Raw genomic sequence first — 21,656 nt, forward strand, 5'->3', positions numbered from 1 at the left:
ATGGGTTAATGAGGGCAAGAAGGAGCTGGTGAAATCAAAGTGAGAATATAAAAAGTGGTCTAGGAAATTCGTGACGCGCCCCTAGAAATGAGGAGTTCGAGTCTGCCTGGCGGTGATTCTAGACCGAGGGGCTCGCTGGACGGAATTTATCAATTCACCCCCGACGACTCGGCGCCTGAATACGCTCGACGTGCCTGGCGACGAAATCGAAGAATAAAAAAAGAGGTTGAACGCGCCGCAAGGGAGTTGGATGGAGCTGGATTGACCTCCGCTATGCGGCGGATCGCTGGATTTAGGCTGCCAAGTCGCGATCACATGACACCTTCGGAAGCTGCGCTGGCTGCCTGTAACTCGTACTAGCAATAGGCAGGCGACCAATCACCCGGTACGTCATCCCAGTGCTCTCTGAAAAGTGTACCTGGTGCGAGTGTGAACCCGCTGAAACGGAATTAGAAGGGTTGCAACACCCGCTGGACATACTTATTGCTGTGCTTTTCCTGGATCTTGCTCTCCCTCCCTGCATTCTCCTCGCTCCTTCGTCGTGCTTCCAGTGATCACCTCCTGTTCTCAGAAAAAGATCTCATCACGAAGAAACATAAACGGACACGAACAAACACAATTAATGCGTTCCCGTCAGTTCTGTTGGAAACAGTAACCCCTCGATCAGCCTTCACCTGCAGCGCAAGGAAACCGCGCACGTGTAAGCAACCGCACAAATCTTCACACATAGTGTAAAGATGGCGGAGATGGAAGAGACGCCAGCACAGCGACAAGCCCGCATTCGCCGTCAAAAGCGTGAAGCGAAGATCACGGGCTCGGCAACAGAGAGACTGGACAAGATTACAAGGTTGAGTGGAAGGACCCCAGAGAGCAGTGAGTTCCACTCCTGGCCCAGATCTCACATATCGGAACGAGTGATGCTTTTCACACGCGATACACAACCAAGGGATGTTGCCAGAGGAAGCAAGCAGGCTAACAGTTTCCATCCACAGTGCGCAACGAGTCTCCGGCGCCAACACCACCTCCGAGATCTCCTCCCGAGCCGATAGCTCCACTGCCTGGGGAAACTGGTGCCTCGCCCACTCCGGAACAGCTTAAGGCGCAGGAGGAATACTTGAAGGCAATGTTAAGACAACCCCTGTCACAAGAGGGACAAGGCCAAGCACAGGAAGAGGACCCCATGTTCAAGATGCTACAAGCGATGATGGGAGGAATGAATGGCTCAACAGATCCCAACGCTCCCGGCCCTATGGGTGCCGGCCCCGGATTGTCTCCCGACGACATCTCCAAGGCAACAGGTCTTCCTCCCTTCTTGATCAATATGGTAATGGGAAGTCAGAAGGCGCCTCCTAGCCAAGCCGAGATACAAGCGACACGCTTCTGGAAAGTCGTGCATGTTATGTTTGCCATCATGGCTGGCTTGTACTTGGTGTCCAGCATCCACAAATCTACGCAAACATATGGCGAGAATCCACCGGCTCCGGCTACCTTCCAGAACCCATTTATTGTGTTCATGAGCGGAGAACTACTGGTCCAGGGTGCAAGAGCAGTATCAAAGGGCCAGTCGGGCAAAAGCGGAATAGGTCTGTGGATACAGATGGGCAAGGAATTCATCGGGGACGGCGCAATTATGGTGTTCATGCTGGGGTTAGCGTCCTGGATGAAAGGAAGTTGAATATGGAAATACACAATCGCCAGTTCCTGTGTGGCAATATTATTGTCAGATGAGGTCTTCTGCAGAGTATTGCGCCCGGCCCGGAATTCACACCTTTTGATTCTGGCTGCCGGACAAGACACTGGGGCGGAAGCATCACACCACAGGCTTGGCCGAACAAGTGGAACGAGCCAGCATCTAGATCGTGAATGGACCGTAAAGGGCAATGTCCACTGCCCAGAGGACTTCTCTCGGCTGTGCGCAGACTTTCGGAGGCTGCATGTTGCCGTTGCACGCAGCCAGAGGCATTGTTTTGCTCAGCCCGTCATTGGACCACCAATTCCATATGTCCAGGGTCAGATGTCATGCTCCAGGGGCGATGATGCAAGGCCGGGAGAGTGTGTCTGGTGGTGTTTTTTGAGGGGGTACGCGCGTGACGCTTTTGCGTGAGGGACCCCGCGGGGTAAGGTGCTAGGGTATCTACTTGGGTTCCTGGTGGGTGCCTTGGTATGGCGAGTGCGATGAAAAACCTCTCGCTGAGGTCAAAGCTGTGCGAGAGACGAAGCAGACTGTTGGGATCGCGATTCCCTGGCCATGGCTCCAACCCCGATAGACTGGGCAGTCATGGCGCTCCTCCGTAAAGTCGCCATCCACAACGGATAAAAGGAAAATGGAGGGGCGTTGACTCCGGATTGGCGCGGGCAGCAAGGAACAGCCACTGCTGGCCGGCAAACCCAATCGAAACAGCTCCTGCATGCCCCATCCGCGTGAGCGATGCGCGAGGATTTGCATTTGATTTCGTCAGACGGCGACCAAAAGTCTGCTTGGGGTGGCCGTTCGCCGCTGCGGGGGTGGGCAGGCGAGCAGCGTCATTCGATTCAAGAGCTGCTGGTCCTCCGCGTCGGACAACCGTGTGTGGGAGAAGAGAAGAGCGCATTTTGTGTTGCCCAAATGTGTCGGACTCGATCGTCATCCTCTGGTCTATCCTGATCTCCCCGCCCTGGATGCGGGTCCTACTTCCCTAGTCTTTTTTAACGTTGCGCACTTGAGGAACACGGACGATATAAACACCCACCCACTCCCCCTCCTCCAATCTGTCTGAGCTCGACTTCTTCTGTCACGCCCCTGCCCTGCCCCTCCCTCTTCCACACCCCATAGCAAGGTCGTCGAGCAGGCCACCGAGATCAACATGTCTGAAGGCGACGTTAAGCCGCCTAAGAAAGGCCCCGTCGTGGTGAGTAGCTTTTGTTTTTGTTCCTTTCCTCCGAAGAGCCTTGCCCTGTTTTCTGGCGCTGACCACGAGCACACAGGCCGAAGCCCACGAGGTTGACACCTTCCAGTAAGCTTCAGACTCCCGCTTCTCGCTCGATAGACCTTACTGACCGCCTTGCAGTGTCCCCAAGCCCTTTTTCAAGAAAGGTCCCGGGAAAGCTCACATCAAGGACCTCGACGAATATTATGCCATGTACAAGGAGTCCATCGAGCAGCCAGACAAGTTCTGGGCAAAGATGGCCCGAGAACTTCTGGACTGGGAGAAAGACTTCAAGACTGTCCGCTCCGGAACCTTTGCCAACGGCGACGCCGCCTGGTTTTTAGAGGGTCGGCTCAATGCCAGCTACAACTGCGTCGACCGCCACGCCATCAAAAACCCCGACAAGCCGGCCGTGATTTACGAGGCAGACGAACCCAGCGAGGGCCGCGTGCTCACCTACGGCGAGCTCCTCCGCGAAGTTTCACGAGTGGCTTACACCCTGAAGCAAATGGGCGTCAGGAAAGGTGACACTGTTGCCCTCTACTTGCCCATGATTCCCGAAGCAGTCATTTCCTTCCTCGCCGTCACCCGCATCGGTGCTGTGCACTCGGTTGTCTTTGCCGGTTTCTCGTCTGGCTCACTAGCGGACCGAATCATCGACGCCAACTCCAAGGTCGTCATCACCACCGACGAGGGAAAGCGTGGCGGCAAATTGATCGGAACCAAGAAGATTGTGGATGAAGCCCTGAAGAAATGCCCGGATGTCACTCACGTGCTTGTCTACCAGAGGACAGGTGCCGATGTGCCATGGACAAAGGGCCGAGACTACTGGTGGCATGAAGAGACTGCAAAATCCCCCGCCTATATTCCCCCAGAGTCCATGGCCTCGGAGGACCCTTTGTTCCTGCTCTACACATCAGGCTCGACTGGCAAGCCCAAGGGTGTCATGCACTCGACCGCGGGCTACCTGTTAGGTGCTGCAGCGACTGGCAAGTACGTTTTTGATATTCACGATGATGATGTCTTCTTCTGCGGTGGTGATGTCGGTTGGATCACCGGACATACATATGTTGTATACGCCCCCCTCCTTCTCGGTGTCGCGACCGTGGTTTTTGAGGGCACACCGGCCTACCCCAACTTCTCCCGCTATTGGGACGTGATCGACAAACACAGCGTGACGCAGTTCTATGTTGCCCCGACTGCTCTCCGCCTGTTAAAGAGAGCTGGTGACGAACATATCCACCATAAATTGCACAAGTTGCGCGTTTTGGGCTCGGTGGGTGAGCCAATCGCAGCCGAGGTCTGGAAGTGGTATTTCGAATCTGTCGGTAAGGAAGAGGCTCATATTGTTGATACCTACTGGCAAACCGAGACTGGCTCCCATGTGATTACACCGCTGGCCGGTGTGACACCGACGAAACCTGGCAGTGCCTCATTGCCCTTCTTTGGTATCGAACCCGCAATTATTGATCCGGTCTCCGGTAAGGAAATTGAAGGCAACGATGTGGAGGGTGTTCTGGCATTCAAGCAGCCTTGGCCAAGTATGGCCCGAACCGTTTGGGGCGCACACCAGAGATATATGGATACCTACTTGAACGTGTACAAGGGCTACTACGTGAGTACCCTCGTGTCAGAACTCCAGGAACGATTGACTGACATCAAGAATAGTTTACTGGTGACGGTGCCGGACGTGATCACGAAGGTTATTACTGGATACGGGGTCGTGTTGACGACGTCGTCAATGTCTCTGGTCATCGTTTGTCCACTGCAGAAATCGAGGCTGCCCTGATCGAGCATGACGGCGTTGCAGAAGCCGCCGTGGTCGGTATCAATGACGAACTCACCGGTCAAGCCGTCAACGCATTTGTGTCTCTAAAAGATGGTGTGGATGGTGGCGAACAGATACGCAAGGACCTGATCCTCCAAGTGCGGAAGTCGATCGGCCCGTTTGCGGCACCGAAAGCCGTCTTCGTTGTCGATGATCTGCCCAAGACTCGCTCCGGCAAGATCATGAGGCGGATTTTGAGAAAGATCTTGAGCGGAGAGGAAGACAGCCTTGGAGATACCTCGACTCTCAGCGATCCCAGTGTGGTCGACAAAATCATCGACACGGTTAAGTCGTCAAAGAAGAAGTGAGGAGAGATTAGACGGGTGGGGCCGTGCTGAAATATTAAGTATTGAAAGATATACCCTCGGGCATTTGAATTTCTTGAGTAGTGGACGCTAGCTTTTGGAAGGGAGGCCTGTGGAGAGTATACAACACTTTTTGTGCAGCAATGAAGATCGAGAAAATCATTTTCATATCCATACAGCCTTTTTTTACGTGCCTGTGTGCATTTCTTAGCCAAGGTCACAGCCAGCCACACCATCCCGCTGTCCTTTCACATTCCCGATGTCCGCCTCACTATAACTTATACAAGTAAACATAAGTATCCTACATTCAAGAGCTTCCACTGGCGCGTCTCCAACAGCCCTATCTCATCCAAACTATACGACGGCTTCGGTTACTATCGCCAGATCCCATCCTACGGTAGTGTCACCTAAAGGTATGTGCCGAGATCGACAATGCGGAAGGCGTCTGCCTATAGCTCTCGCATACCAATACACAATTTCGACCCGAGCTGCATGACCTACACCAGCCCAGTTGTGATAGTTTTGCGTGTCGGCTCGAGGGCATGGGTTGCCAGAGGATGGAAGTCGTGGCCCTTGGAACAGCAGCCATCTTCCTCCAGAGCATGAATCATCCATTATGGTTTTATCAATTGAGGAACCCATTAGTCGATGGAGGGCTTAACATGACGCACCTCCGGCGGAGAGTTGTGTCTCGGGACAAGATCGCTTAATATGCATGCCGATGAAGAGGGAGGGATATTTTGACACAACCTCTGGGGTGCAAACTCGGATGGCTCGATGGGTATTTGTGTCAAAACTGAGACATAAAAACCAATAGCTTGATTAGATAGACGACAACTGGAATGTGTCCAATGATTCCGGAGTGGACGCCGCCAATTCCAATCAAGTCGTTCTTATCGTGGGATATCATCATTTCATCAAACACAACCAGTCGAACGCTCATTGCAGACAAATGGCATAAAAGGCCTCTTTCGCAACGCTCCCTGTCCCGTCATAATCAAACTCTTCCACCATGGCTTGTATCTCTTCATCCTCGAGACCAGTCTCACCCAGTTCTCGAGCAACTCTTCGAATATCGTCGACTTCAATGTAACCTCGTTGGTCTGGATCAAACAATAGCAAGGCCCGCTCGACCTCTTCCGTGGGATCGCGTTCGAAGATCTTTTGCGCCGCTATGCGCTGAAACGCGTTTTGTGGTAAAAGAAGCTGACTGGAGTGATATGTCTGTTGTCCTTTGACGGGAGGCCCTCTCTTGAATTGTGGCTTTGGCACACCCTGCGATTGCATTATTTGCACAACTTCAGGTTTGGGGATAGTAAATCCCAACGACCTCATTGCGACGCGCACTTCATGATAGTCCAGGTGCCGATCGCGGTCGAGGTCGAATAAGGAGAACTGCTCATTGATAGGTTAGTATGGGGCGCCGGACGTAAGGGGAGGTACGGCGCATACAGCTTCATTGATTTCATCTCTTTGCTCGTCGCTCAATTCGCCGAGCGCATTTGATTCCTTCTCCATACTCTGCCTCCCACCCAACGCGCCATGCTGTGGCTGGGGGGCAGCAGACTGTCCGAACGGATATTGGGGCTCGGGACGACGCCCAAAGGCCGACTGGGAGTATTGTTGCGAGGAGACAGTGGTACCAGGCTTTTGCGCCGTACGATCAGGTAGCTTGCTCGAGGACGCATAAAGATTTCGACCTGGGAAAGCGGGATTTCCTTGCGACATTGACCTTGTTTTAAGCGGGCGCAGCTGCGCCTTCCGTCACCTGGGGTGCCTTTTGCGCGACATGAAAGGTGGAATTGTTAAGTAGAGGACTTCGTGTAATAGTTAGGCATGGAGGCTAGTTGTTTACCGACCAAACGCGACCGAGTTCCTGGGCGCGACTGGGGAATTCTCTCCGCACGGCCTCACAGTCGCCGCCAACCAACTGCAACTCGTCGTCCTCTCTCTTTCCATGTTTCACCGGCATTTCTGCAACTGAGGCCATAGCCGTGCTCCCTATCAAGCATTGGCCTGGGCCATCATGGTATTAACACTATTATGCACAGACCTCCTGGCCCGCAGCGAGTCATTATTCACTTTGACTACGACTGTTTCTACGCCTCAGTCGTCGAAAATGAGAATCCCGCGCTCAAATCAGTGCCTCTGGCCATCCAACAAAAGCAGATCGTGGTGACCTGTAACTATGAGGCTCGCCGGAGAGGCCTACGAAAACTCCAGCTTATCACCGAAGCCAGAAAGGTGTGTCCCGAGGCGGTGATTGTCCTAGGTGAGGACTTGACTCGGTTTCGTGATGCATCCAAGGATCTGTACCATTTCCTCCAGCAGTCCATCTGGAGCGGGAGGGCAGAGCGACTTGGGTTTGATGAAGTCTGGTATGTGCGAGTCACCAAAGCTCCGTACCATGCTGACATCGCTGCAGGCTCGATTGCACGGACATGATCGACTACAACATGGATTTGCTCAATCATAATGATCTTTCTCATTCCTTCTTCTGCATGAACCGAGACGACCCTACTGTTGGCTTCGTATATGACGCTTCCAGCGTCTATGGTCCTACTTATCCGTCGAGTCCGTCTCCATCTGCCCAGCTCTCATCCGAGGATGAACAGCTACGACTGCGCCTTGTGCTTGGGAGTCATCTGGCAAGGCATCTTCGACACGAGTTGGAGTCTCAGAAAGGATATACATCCACGGTGGGAATCGCGATGAACAAGCTATTGGCCAAGTTGGCTGGGAATGTCAATAAACCCAAAAATCAAACAACAATTTTGCCACCTTGTGAGCCAAGTGGCAGCGCTGAAAGCAATGTTACCCGGTTCCTTGATGACCATGACATAGGAAAGATCCCCGGCATCGGATCCAAGCTGGCCCAGAAGATCCGCGCCCATGTACTTGGTCGAGATGCGGCTTTTTCTGAAGGTCTAGTGTACGGTGGCACCAAAGAGTCAGTGACTGTTCACGACGTTCGCTCCTTTCCTGGTATGAGCCCCAAGCTGCTCGATGATATCTTGGCTGGTCCAGGCTCGTTTAAAGGCATTGGTGGAAGGATGTGGGATCTGATTCATGGTGCTGATCACTCAGAGGTGGCGAAGGTGAAGCGCATCCCCTCGCAGATAAGCCAGGAGGATTCGTACTTGAAGTACCTACACACTTTCGAAGAAGTCCGGAAGCAGCTCCACATCTTGAGTGAAAGACTGATTCGACGCATGCGGATGGATTTATTAGAGGACGACGACGACGACGATGACGGAAGAGGTGAAAGTGAAAATATGCGGCGTCGCTGGATGGCACATCCGCGAACTCTGCGACTCTCTACAAGACCTCGTCCACTCCCGGGCCCGGATGGAGTACGAGCAAGGATATTACAGCGCACTTCTCGATCAGGACCTATGCCGAACTTCGTCTTCAGCCTGAGTGAGACGTCCTTTACCCTGGCCGACCGTCTGGTCGAGGAAGCACTAGTTCCTATGTTCCGAAAACTGCATCATGAACAGAGCAGCTGGAATCTCAGCTTGATCAATGTTGCAGCTACGAACATGGCAGAGACAGCAGCGGAAACAAAAGAGAGCCAAGGGCGAGATATTGGAAGAATGTTTCGGCGACAGGACGAAGTGCTCAAGGACTTCCGAGTAACTATCCACTCACAAGAAGCCGATCACTTTGAATCGGCCATTCCGAATTCTCCAGCTGCTCAGTCTCCCGCCGCATCGAGGACAGAGACTGATACTGACATATCGGTAGAGGATGGCTGGAATTCGGAAGATGGCGAGAGCCAGCCATTGGAACGGTGCGAGATCTGTGAAAACACCATTCCGGCATTCGCATTGGCAGCCCATTGGAGGTATCACGAATTAAGCAATTAGATGCAAGACCCATCAGCATCCAGCTGACCCAAACAAACTAGATTAGGTTTTTATTGGGAGTCCTACGAGTACGCAGGACGCTGCCTATGCAATATTATGTGTGGATTCAGTGGCTCAGCTGTCCAGAACACAGCGTAAGGAGACGCCGACATGCTGCCCAATTCCGCCACCATTGATCTCGGAATCGGAGCCACTATTGTCCGGCCAAAACGCATTGGGCGCTGTGGATAGAACCACTTGGCACCAGGAAGGACCAAAGTTGCGAGGTGCTGACTGGCACCTAACTGGGGTCGTCTATTTTCAACCCAACTCCTTCTCTCGCCTATTCCTGAATCCCATCACCCGTTCATCTGGCCGTGTTGCCCTGGCCTGGCCCCAAATTCTCCCAATAGTATCACTCCGCCCGCCCAATCTGGCCTCGCTGGCCTTTTGCCCATCCCCGCTACTTCGGGCAGTTCGATGCCGAAAATAGAGTCGAGCGGCTGCGGATATGCGATCGAGGCCACGTTTTGCCTGATCTCCTCTAGCATCATCCTAGCACCGTTCCTGAATCCTGCTCCATGGCCAAGAAGAAGCGCCCGTCCTGGCAAGCTAACGTACGCACCTGGAGCACGAGCCCTATCCTTTCCCCAGCTCTTCCTCCGGCCCAACAATCAAGCCACACCTGTTTCTCCGTTCCCACCAAGACCCGCCTAACCGCCGAACTGGTCAACGGAGTCTGGAAAGGACTCCAGGTCCGCTCGGTGCCTGAACGAGCAGGAAAAGATCCCAAATACTCCAGGATTTGCCAGCACAGGTTTGCTTAGCTGGGCAAGGGCGGCAAATATGGGTGCATCTTATCTCGTGGGCTATTCCTCGTACTCGCTCGGATGACGCGGTGGGTACTCACCACCTCGGGGCCCTTCCCACGCCCAGCCATATCAGCTGCCCATGCCCGAAGACCTGCGTTCTTTTTCTCTCCTTGAAACGGTGCTGCCTATATTCGTTTGATACGTGCCAGGGTGCTTATGTGAGGCTCATGGGTGTCCTGATTACGCTTCCTGTTCAACCGGTACGACTCAGTGATCAAAGATTCTAATAAGGTGGCTCTGACGATTTCGAGTCGTGCTCACCCCTTTACGTGCTTATGCACCACCACCACCGCCAACCATCCTAAATCTCGAATAAAACCCCTCTTGGTAGATTTCTCTTACCCACTTGGCCCGGCCATAAGAACTACGGGCGCACACGAACATTTCAGCTGGAGTTGAAAAGACCACTTTCTTGATTTGATGAGTGAGCCTTCAGCATTGTCACCGGCTCCCGCAGAAAGCAAAATGCTTGCCATATCCATGGCTCCGTCGATGCCACATCTTCTATCTCGCCTCGACCCGGTTTCTTCAATATCGATGTTTTCGACAGAAAATGTCCGGCCGCACCATCCTTCCTCGCCGGGGAAAAAGCCGAAACTGTCACTCAGGACTTCTGATCTCGCCCCTACATTTCACGGCTCGACCAGTCGTCAGAACGGCGTCAATATGGGCGCTACTGCGACGCCGACGACCTTGAACACATTCAACAATACATTCGATCTTGCCTACAGACCATCACCAGTGACAACTCTTCCATCACCCGGATCACATTCGCAAGCAAGAGGAAGCGCACACCCAACCTCACCAATTTTGAAAAATTCAGAACATCCTTACGTCTTAAATCTGCCATTTGGCATTCATTCGATATTGAAGAATGGTCCACTGCCTCGGGATATCCGCCGGCCTTCTGCCAGCGCAAGTCCACGGGTGGCCGGTCGACGAGTGTTTTTCCCAGCGCCCAAGAAGGTAGCTTTTCGGGCAGAGTTGGAAGAAGAAATTGTCACAAATAATTACATCATGCGCCATGCAGACCTAAGTTCGTCCGATGACGAATCTCTTCCATCCGAGAGTGAAGACCAAAGTGGAACTTCCACGGACGACGACGGCGATGACGGCGACAAGGCCCGAGGAATTCGCGTGGATGAGGTCTCGCCGCGTAAGAAAAGAAAGCGGAAGTCTACTGCAGTATCTCTTTCGTCTTTCTCTGACCTGGAACAAGGCAGGACAGAAAGACCTCAAAGCGCATCAACTCCAAGATCAAAGCGGAAGCGAAGGAGATGGGAATGGACTATAGATCCATCGATATCCAACCCAGCAAGGTCGGGGAAAGAGTCTAAAGAAGCCAAAGAAGATCCGAAGCCCTCAACGGAGGAGCCGAGAAGATCCCCAGATGCCGATGTGGCCAGGGGAGAGGAAGAGGTCAATAGTGGAACTGATTGTGTAGTTGGCTGAACATGTACATCTCAAAATAACCTCATTACGAAGTGACGATCAAAGTACTCCCAGCTTGAAATATATATAGCCTGAGGTGATTTGGTGAGAGATAGACGACGAATCCACCACTCGCTTTTAGCGCCTCTGCGAAAACGGCCGCGCGGGTGGGCGGACAAGACACTTCAGCCATTTGATCTATACGAGTCCAAAGAACTCCTCGAATTTTGTCAATATTGAGCACTGTCACCTTCCTCTTGTTAGTCCATAGTCCATGCCGATCTGGTCCAGCTTGTCTTTCCACTGCCGAAGCCTCCGCCCACAATGGACCGGTCACTGAAATGTTTCACCAACTGCCTGCTTTGCATGTCGGGAGAATTGGTGGCGCAAGATCTTTACCTTGACGCCGAGCAAGGAATCATCACGCCTAACTACTACTTTCGACAGGAAGGCGTGGAGAGGATAGATCTGGATGGTAAAATAGTTGCGCCAGGGTTTTTGGACCTGCAGACAAACGGCATGAAGGGTGTCCATTTCACCGAGCTGTCCCTGGGTGCTCCCGGGGACGATGAACACAAGTTAAAAGACGTCAGTGAGATGGAAGTCCGTCACGGAGTGACAGGCTGGTGGGCGACTGTGCCTACGGTGGATAAGGAACGGTGGAAGCAGGTAGGCATGAACTCGCTTATTCTATCCTGTGCCCGACGACCTCACGCATCTTCTGTTCACGACAGGACATGGAAGATTTGGTCAACCATTTCCTCTAATATACTGAATGCTCCCAACAGATAGTACCAGTGCTGAGACCACGACAATTTGACTACGGTGCCGACTTACTGGGTGTACATGTCGAGGGGCCGTATCTCAACGCCTCGAAGCGGGGAGCACATAATGCCGCCTACCTCCAAGAACCGGCGAAAACATCTCCGACTATCCTGTATGGTGAGGGCAATCTCAAGGATGCTATCAAGCTGGTCACACTGGCACCAGAACTGGCCGGATCAACTTCACTGGTGGGCCAGCTGCAAGAAGAATACCCTCACGTTGTCATCTCTCTAGGGCATTCGGCCGCCACTTACGAGGAGGGCCTTGCAGCTCTGCGAATGGGTGCCCGTGCGTTAACACATGTCTTTAACGCAATGCTGCCTCTTCACCATCGCACACCGGGGCTTGCTGGGCTGATGAGCACTGGCAAGTGCTATTACTCGATCATTCCAGATGGAATACACCTGCACCCTTCGGTGGTAACTCTTTGCCTGCGCACCGATCCGAGGAAATGCATCTTCATAACGGACAGCATCGAACTCGCTGGCCTACCGGATGGGGTGTACAGTGGACACGGGCAGATTCCACTGCGACAGGTTAAGCAAGGCAACAGAGTGACCATTGAAGGCACAGATACATTGATCGGCAGCTGCTGTACGCTGGACGAGTGCATCCGGAATGCTATGGCATTCACCGGTTGTAATCTCGCCGAAGCTGTACAGTGTGTCACCGAAAACGTTGCAGATATGATGGGCGAGAGCAAGAGAGGGAGGCTCGAACCTGGCCGACGTGCTGATTTTGCAATTCTGGACGAAGAGGGAACTGTTTTGGAGACTTGGATCAGGGGAACTAAGGTATGGGCGAGAGCGTGATGGAGACGCTTGAACAAACAGTGGTGGTGTCAGTAATGAGAACGACTCATTAAGAGTAGCAAAGGGATGAGCAGATGATGATAACATTGTGTGGCGTAGGTACGTAGGCACGTAGGCACGCAGATCGAGATAGACTCAAATCCATAGACATGTGAACGGGACCGACGCCCTCAGCCTCTCTTCCTGTCAGCCGATTCCGGATTGAAGCTGCTTAGCTTGATGCAAGTTCCATGATTTTTGGGTGTTGGCTGACGATGGCGTGTGCAGTTTGGATCTTGATCGCCAGCTAAGCGACGAGCTTTCGCCTAAGTAAGGCCCCGTAGGCCCCGCTGGAGCCTAGTGAGCCCCAGACATGCCCAGCATCGACACGTTGTTGGCTCATCTTCAGGCTTGAGGCAAGCCACACACGCCTTTGTTACCCGCATCCTTTCCCCCCTCAGTCAAGGGTGACAGCTTGCGAGAGGTAGTGTGGTTACGTCACAGCACATTGGCAGATTGGGAGTAGACATCATACTCCCAGCCAACTATGAAATTCAAGATGGAACAGTCTGTCCCGTGCTGGGCTGCTCACCATCTTATTCTCACTACTTTTCTTTACTTCTCCCATACTCACTCCCTTCCTCGTCTTCAGGAGCTTCTCGCCAGAACTGCCTCCCACTTAACCTTCTCCGCAGCCTTTGGATCTCCTTGACCCCGGGCACAACCACCCTGCCACTGGGGGCGAGCCCCTCTTCCTAGGGACGATCATGGAAGCTCAGCAACAGAAGTCCGGGAAGCCCTGGAGCGGCACAAATCGCATCCCCAACATCAAGGAGTTTGTTGCAAATCTTGACAAGGGCAAAACTGAAAGAGACAAGGCTATCAATGCACAGAAGCTTTCCGAAGAGGCCCAACAATATTCTGCTGAAGTTACTCCGCACAAAAATGAAAAACAAAAGAAAGGTGGCCAGACTGTGACAGATCCAGTCACCGGTAATCAAGTGGTCATTGCAGATGTTGGGAAGGAGTACATGAAAAGGGCCGACAATCCCCAGGTATGAGTGCAATTTCCATTGATCAAGCCGATATCAATTGACTTTTGATCAGCTCTCGGTGCCAAACGCAAACCTGGGCAAACCTACCACAGTAGCGACGGATCCTACTCAGAAGAATCCCGAGTATAAGGAAAAGCAGGACATCACTGCCCCTCCAGACCCGATCGCTGAAGGCAGCACTTCTGACGTTCCCATTCATGGAGAAAAGACCAATATCCTGTTCCACCCCACCCCTTCGGTCAGCTATGAGCCGATGTTTGAGCTTCTTGAGAATCGTGCCGGTGGGCTGTGCATTGCCATTCTCATCTCCATTGTCATCTTTGGCAAGATGTTTGGTGGCTCTCTCAAGGGATTGATTCCACTAGGGATGTGCGTCTCCTCCGCCGTCTGGTTGTGGATGAAAGAAGTTGTACGAAGTGGCCGTGAGGTGGAATGGAGCAGTGAGCAGAGCAGGGGGCAAACGGTGAGATTTCGTACCCGTCCGCCAGCTTTACGCATCCCAAAGCTAATGTTGACAGGCTGTGGCAAACCTTCTCCCTGAGTCAGTCGAATGGATGAACACCTTTCTGGGCGTTGTTTGGGGCTTGATCAACCCGGATATGTTTGCTGCTGTGGCAGATACTCTGGAAGATGTCATGCAAGCATCTGTTCCTGCTGTCATCAACAATGTCAGAGTGGCCGAGATCGATCAAGGCAGCAACCCTATTCGAATTCTCAGTTTGCGAGCTCTGCCTGACTCGAAGATGCACGAGCTCAAGCAGAGCATCCATGAAGAAAATAAAAAGACGAAAGACCCACAAGAAGCTGCAGCGGACGAGGAAGGTGGTGACTACTACAACCTCGAAATTGCTTTTGCATATCACGCCAAACCCGCCGGTGATCGTGCTTCTGCGGCTTCAAGAGCAAGGAACATGCATATGAACCTTGTCTTCTATCTCGGTATCAAGGGCCTCATTGGGGTCCCTCTACCAATCTTTGTTGAGCTTCAAGAGCTTGTTGGAACCGTGCGCTTGCGACTGCAGATGACTCCTGAGCCACCTTTCGCAAAGAGTCTTACCTTTACTCTCATGGGCGTTCCCCATGTGCAGGCAGGCTGCATTCCGATGGTACAGAAAGGGGTTAATATCCTCAACCTGCCATTGATATCAAACTTCGTCAACTACGCGATCGGCGCAGCGGCAAGCATGTATGTTGCTCCAAAGTCGATGCAGCTCGACCTTAAGTCCATGCTGCAAGGAGACGATATCACCAAAGACACACAGGCCATGGGAGTAATGTGGATTCGGATCCATCGCGCCATCGGCCTCAGCAAGCAAGATCGCCGTGGTAGCAAATATGGTGGAAGCGACCCCTATATCAATCTGTCCTTCTCCAAATATGGAAAGCCAATGTATTGCACTCGTGTCATCACGGACGACCTCAACCCTGTCTGGGAAGAAACTGCCGCTCTTCTTGTCACCCCTGAGCTCATCAAGGCCGATGAACAACTAAGCGTCGAATTGTGGGACTCAGACCGCAACTCTTCAGATGACATGGTGGGCAAAGTCGAGTTGTCGATGCAGAAAATGATTCAGCATCCAGGTAAAATGTATCCTCAGATCTCAAAACTCGCCGGCACTCAGCAAGGAAGCGAGATGCCGGGTGAGCTGCACTGGGAAGTAGGCTATTTTGGCAAGCCCAAGTTTCGACCTGCTCTTCGCACCGACGGCAAGGACAAGAACCTTCCAGAGGGGCTCCAGCATGACGAGAGGCTCCAAGATGAGAAGGGTGTCATTGACTCCGAAGACGCAGATGCCGTGGCACATACTCCTCCTGATCCGTTGTGGCCTAGCGGCATCTGTAGCGTTATCATCCACCAAATTGTCAGCCTCGAACTCGAGAACATCAAAGGGAGTGATGGCAATCGGAAAGGTAAAGAGTTTGAGCCCGCCAAGCCCTACGGTGAGAGTACCGAGGAAGAGAGCATCAGTGAGTTCCCATGTCCCGTTTGTCCTCTTCCTGCACTGACTGATTGCTTAGAACTCCCAACCTCTTACTGTACCATTCTGTTTAATGACACACTAGTTTACCGCACTCGAGCAAAGGCTGTCAGCAGCAAACCCATCTTCAACGCTGGCACGGAGCGCTTTATGCGTGACTGGAGGTCTGGGATAGTCACAATCACCGTTCGTGATCAGCGCAACCGAGAGCACGACCCTATCTTAGGTGTTGTGCCCCTTCGCTTATCAGACATCCTCACCACGAGCTCCCAAGTGACCAGGTGGTACCCTCTGGACGGGGGTATTGGATTCGGCCGGATCAGGATTTCGCTGCTCTTCCGAAGTGTGGAGACCCGACTTCCTCCCAACATGCTGGGTTGGGATGTTGGCACCTTCGAATTCATTTCAGACAGAATCGTGGCCACGGGTTGGAATGCAAACTCCAAGCTTAAACTCCGTACAGGCGGCAGTGTCGGCAAAATCCCTCGGACACAATGCCACAACAACGAAGGGGGTGATGGTGTTTACTTCGATGTTTCTAGTGAGAACAACAACCATGTCCGTCTTCCTGTCAAGTACCGATACCGATCGCCCGTGATTTTCGAGTTCCACGTGACAGGTAAACGTGGAGCGGCGGCGTACGCTTCATCTTGCTTCAGAATTTGGTTGACAACGAAGAGACAGCAATCGATATTCCCATTTGGACTACCAAGAATGGTAACCGGCTCGTCCAAAATTACATTACTGAAGAGAACGTCAAGGCGTTTATGGAAAAAGGCTTGGAGGACTTGAAGGAGGTTGGCCGCCTTCAGTTCCGAGGTCGATTTAAGGCCGGCATGGACGAGTCGCACCGAGACTTCATTGTGGACAACAATAGCCGAGAGACGTATGAGACATTCGAGGCTTGCTTGACCGAAGGCGTGCGTGAGCGAGTTGTACAAGGCGAAGTGCCAGAGAACATCCAGGAATTGCACGACGCCTCCCTGAAAGAGGGTCGCGACATCCTCACCCAAGAAGCATCGGAGAAAGAGAAGCGCAAATGGCTCAGCAAGACCGGCGAAGACTGGTCTGGGGCATTCAGTCATGATCCGAGGGCATATACCAACAAAACTCATGAAAAGATTGCCGAGCCCGGTGTTGATGAGCCTCCCCACGATCCATATAATCCCTCAGATAACGATGATGACGACGCTGAGCCGATCGATGATGATTCGTCAGATCTAGGCATCACTGATGCCACCAACGTTCCGGAGGGGGCATTCAACAAAGACCCCAAGCATGTCGATGGCCTCGATGGCCCAAACGGGCATACTGAGGACGTTAATGGGCGACCGAGTGCTGATACCATGGCGACAGGCGAAACCGGCTACACGACCATGACCGAAGCCTCGACAAACTCCGTCCAGCCCGTGCAGAAGAGAGACAGTGGTTTCGAGAAGAAGGCTGGAAAACGATCGGAAGAGCGCAAGCATCGAGGTCTGTCACAATGGACACCCGCGAGAAACGTCAAGTTTGCCAAAGATGAAGCAAAGATTGGAATGAGCAAAATCAAGAAGCGGTTCACAGGCGGGCTTGGTGGAAGAGAGCCTGGCGTCGAAACCGAGGCTTGATAAAGATACAGACCGCTGAATATATTCAGTTTTCAGCGTTCGTTTGAGTGAACGGAGTTCTCAAGAAGCAAAAAGGGAACGATGCTCTGCGACTATAGGCTTGGAGATAAATTCGATACAACGAACTTCTCGGAAGTGTCAAAAGGAAGAGGAGCTCGTGAGGATCCACCGTCGATCTGTGTTCATACCGAGGGTTTCTAGTGTGTATCAGAGGTGTTTTGGCGGCACTGGCAGCAAGGGCGAAACAGAAATGCCGATATCCGAGATCATGTACGGAGTGATGTCCCATGTACCGAGTAGTTCGCAGCTGCTAGTATCTAGGCAATCCGCACGATCGCTAAAAACGTAGATACTGTCGTGGCTGAAGTCTAGGCATCTATCTCTTGTGATAGCATAACCACGTTCGAGCCGCCGGTGCCACGTTGAATAGCAGTGTAGTTATGCTCCGAACTATCTCTATGCACTACAATACAAATTGGCGGGCCAGTACTGGTTCGAATGGATCGAGGTCTCTTCTCACCAAGATATGTGCGTGGTAGACGTGCAGTGTTGAGCGGTCGGAGTTTTGCTGACCGTGGCAGTGATAATCCTCGGCGTCTTTGCACTAGCCAGCGGCTTCTTAGCGGCTCCTTGGCGACTCGTCATATTGGCTACAGTAGGTAGGGCGTTCCCCAGGACCCCGGTCACTTGGGTTTTGGGTGGCTGCGCCCACCGACGCCAGCCGCAGCCCACTGCTAGGTGACGCCTTCTCCTTGTTGCACTTCTCTACCCATACTACCGCCGCCCATCCCATCCTCAAGACCACTGCACCTTCGTCCGCATCACCCGTCTGGGCATACGACAACTACATTCGTTCTTCCTCGCTCTACATCCGTCGTTCTACCTATCTTCTGTGTACAGTACACAGTCTGTTATAAGTTCCTTCTGCCCTTCGCTAGCATAAAACACAGCAGCAACTCTACCTGCGCTCCAACACCTCCACCCTGCCTCCTCATTTCCATTTTGTGTACAGCAACAACAACAGCAGCAAGACGAAATTCTTTCGCTGACTGATCGGACCCTCTTTGCTTATCTGGGCATTTCGACCTCGACAGCCTGATTGTGCTTCCAATGCAATTGAATCGAGCGTAATCGAGACACCCTCCGCAACCTGCGCAATCTCACCTCCAGCCTCACCTTCTAATCTTCCATAAGCGCAAGATGCGCCTTCTTCAAAATCTGGCCGCGGGTGTTGCAGCATGCTTATTGCTATCGCTCGCGAGCACCGTCGATGGACACTCTCAATCCAGGAATCCGTTAAACTACCTATCATTAATTGAAAACCCTTGGATACAAACGCCGTCACAAAGGGTACACTGTACATCCACTTTCGACTTGACTTTCGATCTCCATCACAACACCCAGCATGTTCGACTGAACCTGGAACCCAACCAAGACATCATCCATGAAGATTCATACATTGAATTTGTTGACAAGTATGGCAATGTCAGACATGTCGAAAAGATGCAGCGGGAGGAACACAAGATCTACCAGGGAAAGGCATTTCTTGTCGATGACGACGGAGTAAATCGACATGTGGGATGGGCTCGAATTGCTGTAAGGCGGGATGGAATCAAACCTCTCTTTGAGGGCGCTTTCACCGTCATGGGCAATCACCACAATGTTCAATTGAAGTCCAACTATATGGCTACCCGACACGAACTCGATCCCGTACTGGAAGAAGATGATGATGAGTATATGGCTGTCTGGCGTGACTCGGACGTCAGCCGCCAGTCTCATACGGAGCTCAAACGAAGCGTGGATCTGACATGCGCCTCTGACAAGTTGGAGTTCAACACCCATCCCGATCATCCCATCTATCGTGACTTGATGCTTAAACGTGATGACGGCTTCTGGGGAGACATGGGCGCCATGTCCATTTCCAATATGTTCGAAAAGCGACAGAGTAATATTGATGGCGGCGGAGTGGGCTCAGGCAATTCAGCTGGTGTTAATCTGGCATCCACCATTGGCAGCACCGCTGGTTGCCCAACCACTCGCAAAGTGGCCTTGGTCGGCGTCGCTTCCGACTGTACGTATACCGCGAGTTTCAACTCAACCGATAGCTTGCGACAATATATCATCAGCCTGGTCAATACTGCTTCTGAGCTATACCAATCAACTTTCAACATCACCCTCGGCCTCCGCAACCTGACCGTTTCCGATGGCGAATGTCCAGGGACGGCAAGCACTCAGACGCCGTGGAACGTAGGTTGCTCAAGCAGCACCGATATAACACAACGGCTCAACCTGTTCTCGTCATGGCGTGGCCAGCGAGGGGATGACAACGCTTACTGGTCTCTCTTCACCACTTGCAACACTGGAGCTGAAGTCGGCCTGGCGTGGCTTGGACAGTTGTGCAACCACGGCTCTACTTCACAGACAGACACTAGCGGCAACTCTCAAAGCGTCACCGGCGCAAACGTTATCGCGAAGACCTCGACTGAGTGGCAAGTATTTGCGCACGAGAGTGGTCATACTTTCGGAGCTGTCCACGACTGCGATTCCAGCACTTGTGCCGACTCCAACATTGTCAATTCTGGCCAGTGTTGCCCGCTCTCCTCCACCACGTGCGATGCAAATGCTCAATACATGATGAATCCTTACTCTTCGTCAGACATCACCAAATTCTCGCCCTGCTCAGTCGGAAACATTTGCAGCGCGCTGGGCCGCAACTCTGTTCAGTCGCAATGCCTTACTGATAATAAAGGCGTCGTCACGATTAGCGGTAACCAGTGCGGCAATGGAATTGTCGAGGAGGGCGAAGACTGTGATTGTGGCGGCACTGAATCTTGTGCCGGGAACAGCTGCTGCAACCCCACAACTTGCAAGTTCAATACAGGCGCTGTCTGTGACCCCAGCAACGAAGGTTGTTGTACGTCGACTTGCCAGTTTGCTTCGACGGGGACCGTCTGTCGTGCTAGCACAGGGCAATGTGATCCTGCTGAAACATGCTCTGGCACTAATGGAACATGCCCGGCAGACACCACGGCGCCCGACGGATCCGACTGTGGCAATGGCCTCAAGTGTGCTAGTGGCCAATGCACGAGTCGAGACCTTCAGTGCAAAACTCTAATGGGCAGCTATACGAGCGACAATGACACTTATGCATGCAACAGTCAAACCTGTACTCTGAGCTGTGCCAGTCCAGACTTTGGACCCAACGTCTGTTACAGCATGCAACAAAACTTCCTGGATGGTACTCCGTGTGGCGGCGGGGGGCGATGCGAGAATGGTGTGTGCAAAGGGAGCACCATCGGAGGCGAAGTCAAGTCATGGATCGACGATAACAAAACTCTGGTCATTGCTCTCGCCAGTGCGCTTGGAGGCCTCCTGCTGCTTGCTATTCTCGGATGCTGCATCAGGGCATGTCGACGGCCGCGAGGCCAGAAATTGGATGGTATTGTTCCCGGGCAACGTCGGCACAGACGTGGAGTCCAGCCAGCTCAGCGTGGAGGTTGGGATGGACCTCAAATTCCTCCACAGATGAGAGATCGTGGATATGGTGGTGGATGGGAACCATCGCCTGTACAAATGACCTCCCCGCAGGGCTGGTATCCTCCTCAGCCACCGCCTGCTTACGGCGGGTGGGATGGCTATCCCCAGCGAGGACAAAGTGCTCGGTACGCATAAGGGAGAAGCGCGGTGGCCCGGAAAGTTGTACAGTCATATACTGGGTGATGGGATATATGCCCGTATAGATTGGGCATGAACACAGTCCGACGGACTAGGTGCATATGTACACGGCGTCAAAAGTGTTTGGGTATTGCTTTTGACTTGACACGACCTTCTTGACGACCAGAATCAAATGAATAAAAGACCTTATCAACCCCCCCTTAAGACTTTCTTCTGAACTTTAGCTACAGCCTGATCAGTTAATGTGACCCGAGCTGTGTGCCTAGTCCTCTCGACGGAAGCGTCGTTGTTTGGCTGAGGCAATACAATCAATCGGGCATCTACCGAAACCAAGTCTTGAAAAATGTCGCGGTCTGGCGTATCAGAGCGGTACATTTGATGGCCAGAGCCACCAGTGCGTCTAAAAACAAGGAGGCTATTATTTGGAACGGAACGGCGTTTACAACACAAGAAGAGGGGAAGAGTAGTACCTCGATTACCGAGTCGTGGGACAGCCGCCGAACGTAGTGGCATTAAGAGGTTGGTGGTCGG

The 21,656-nt window shown here is 52.6% G+C and overlaps 8 protein-coding genes across 8 annotated transcripts; 7 read left to right on the forward strand and 1 right to left on the reverse strand.

Annotated features, from left to right (window-relative positions):
• Positions 1–737: 737 nt before the first annotated feature.
• AYL99_06989 (hypothetical protein) lies at positions 738–1,675 on the forward strand (the record flags this gene model as incomplete). The annotated part of the gene is made up of 2 exons (XM_018838498.1): positions 738–873; positions 993–1,675. 2 exons carry the CDS (start codon positions 738–740, stop codon positions 1,673–1,675), a joined length of 819 nt encoding a protein of 272 aa, XP_018693058.1.
• Positions 1,676–2,843: 1,168 nt separating this feature from the next.
• Positions 2,844–5,042, forward strand: AYL99_06990 (acetyl-coenzyme A synthetase; the record flags this gene model as incomplete). Its single annotated transcript, XM_018838499.1, has 4 exons — positions 2,844–2,888; positions 2,965–2,993; positions 3,048–4,521; positions 4,575–5,042. 4 exons carry the CDS (start codon positions 2,844–2,846, stop codon positions 5,040–5,042), a joined length of 2,016 nt encoding a protein of 671 aa, XP_018693059.1.
• A 936-nt stretch (positions 5,043–5,978) lies between these two features.
• On the reverse strand, positions 5,979–6,767 carry AYL99_06991 (hypothetical protein; the record flags this gene model as incomplete). Its single annotated transcript, XM_018838500.1, has 2 exons — positions 5,979–6,434; positions 6,492–6,767. 2 exons carry the CDS (start codon positions 6,765–6,767, stop codon positions 5,979–5,981), a joined length of 732 nt encoding a protein of 243 aa, XP_018693060.1.
• A 315-nt stretch (positions 6,768–7,082) lies between these two features.
• AYL99_06992 (hypothetical protein) lies at positions 7,083–8,908 on the forward strand (the record flags this gene model as incomplete). The annotated part of the gene is made up of 2 exons (XM_018838501.1): positions 7,083–7,417; positions 7,465–8,908. The coding sequence occupies 2 exons, from the start codon at positions 7,083–7,085 to the stop codon at positions 8,906–8,908; spliced, it is 1,779 nt and encodes a 592-aa protein (XP_018693061.1).
• Positions 8,909–10,224: 1,316 nt separating this feature from the next.
• Positions 10,225–11,053, forward strand: AYL99_06993 (hypothetical protein; the record flags this gene model as incomplete). Its single annotated transcript, XM_018838502.1, has 2 exons — positions 10,225–10,915; positions 10,983–11,053. 2 exons carry the CDS (start codon positions 10,225–10,227, stop codon positions 11,051–11,053), a joined length of 762 nt encoding a protein of 253 aa, XP_018693062.1.
• Positions 11,054–11,514: 461 nt separating this feature from the next.
• Positions 11,515–12,827, forward strand: AYL99_06994 (N-acetylglucosamine-6-phosphate deacetylase; the record flags this gene model as incomplete). Its single annotated transcript, XM_018838503.1, has 2 exons — positions 11,515–11,859; positions 11,979–12,827. 2 exons carry the CDS (start codon positions 11,515–11,517, stop codon positions 12,825–12,827), a joined length of 1,194 nt encoding a protein of 397 aa, XP_018693063.1.
• A 746-nt stretch (positions 12,828–13,573) lies between these two features.
• Positions 13,574–17,450, forward strand: AYL99_06995 (hypothetical protein; the record flags this gene model as incomplete). Its single annotated transcript, XM_018838504.1, has 5 exons — positions 13,574–13,861; positions 13,914–14,324; positions 14,380–15,829; positions 15,881–16,459; positions 16,525–17,450. 5 exons carry the CDS (start codon positions 13,574–13,576, stop codon positions 17,448–17,450), a joined length of 3,654 nt encoding a protein of 1,217 aa, XP_018693064.1.
• A 1,200-nt stretch (positions 17,451–18,650) lies between these two features.
• On the forward strand, positions 18,651–21,122 carry AYL99_06996 (hypothetical protein; the record flags this gene model as incomplete). The annotated part of the gene is made up of 1 exon (XM_018838505.1): positions 18,651–21,122. One exon carries the CDS (start codon positions 18,651–18,653, stop codon positions 21,120–21,122), a length of 2,472 nt encoding a protein of 823 aa, XP_018693065.1.
• Between the last annotated feature and the right edge of the window lie 534 nt (positions 21,123–21,656).

The sequence above is a fragment of the Fonsecaea erecta genome, assembly GCF_001651985.1.
Source record: "Fonsecaea erecta strain CBS 125763 chromosome Unknown Scaff5, whole genome shotgun sequence".
Lineage (NCBI taxonomy): Eukaryota > Fungi > Ascomycota > Eurotiomycetes > Chaetothyriales > Herpotrichiellaceae > Fonsecaea > Fonsecaea erecta.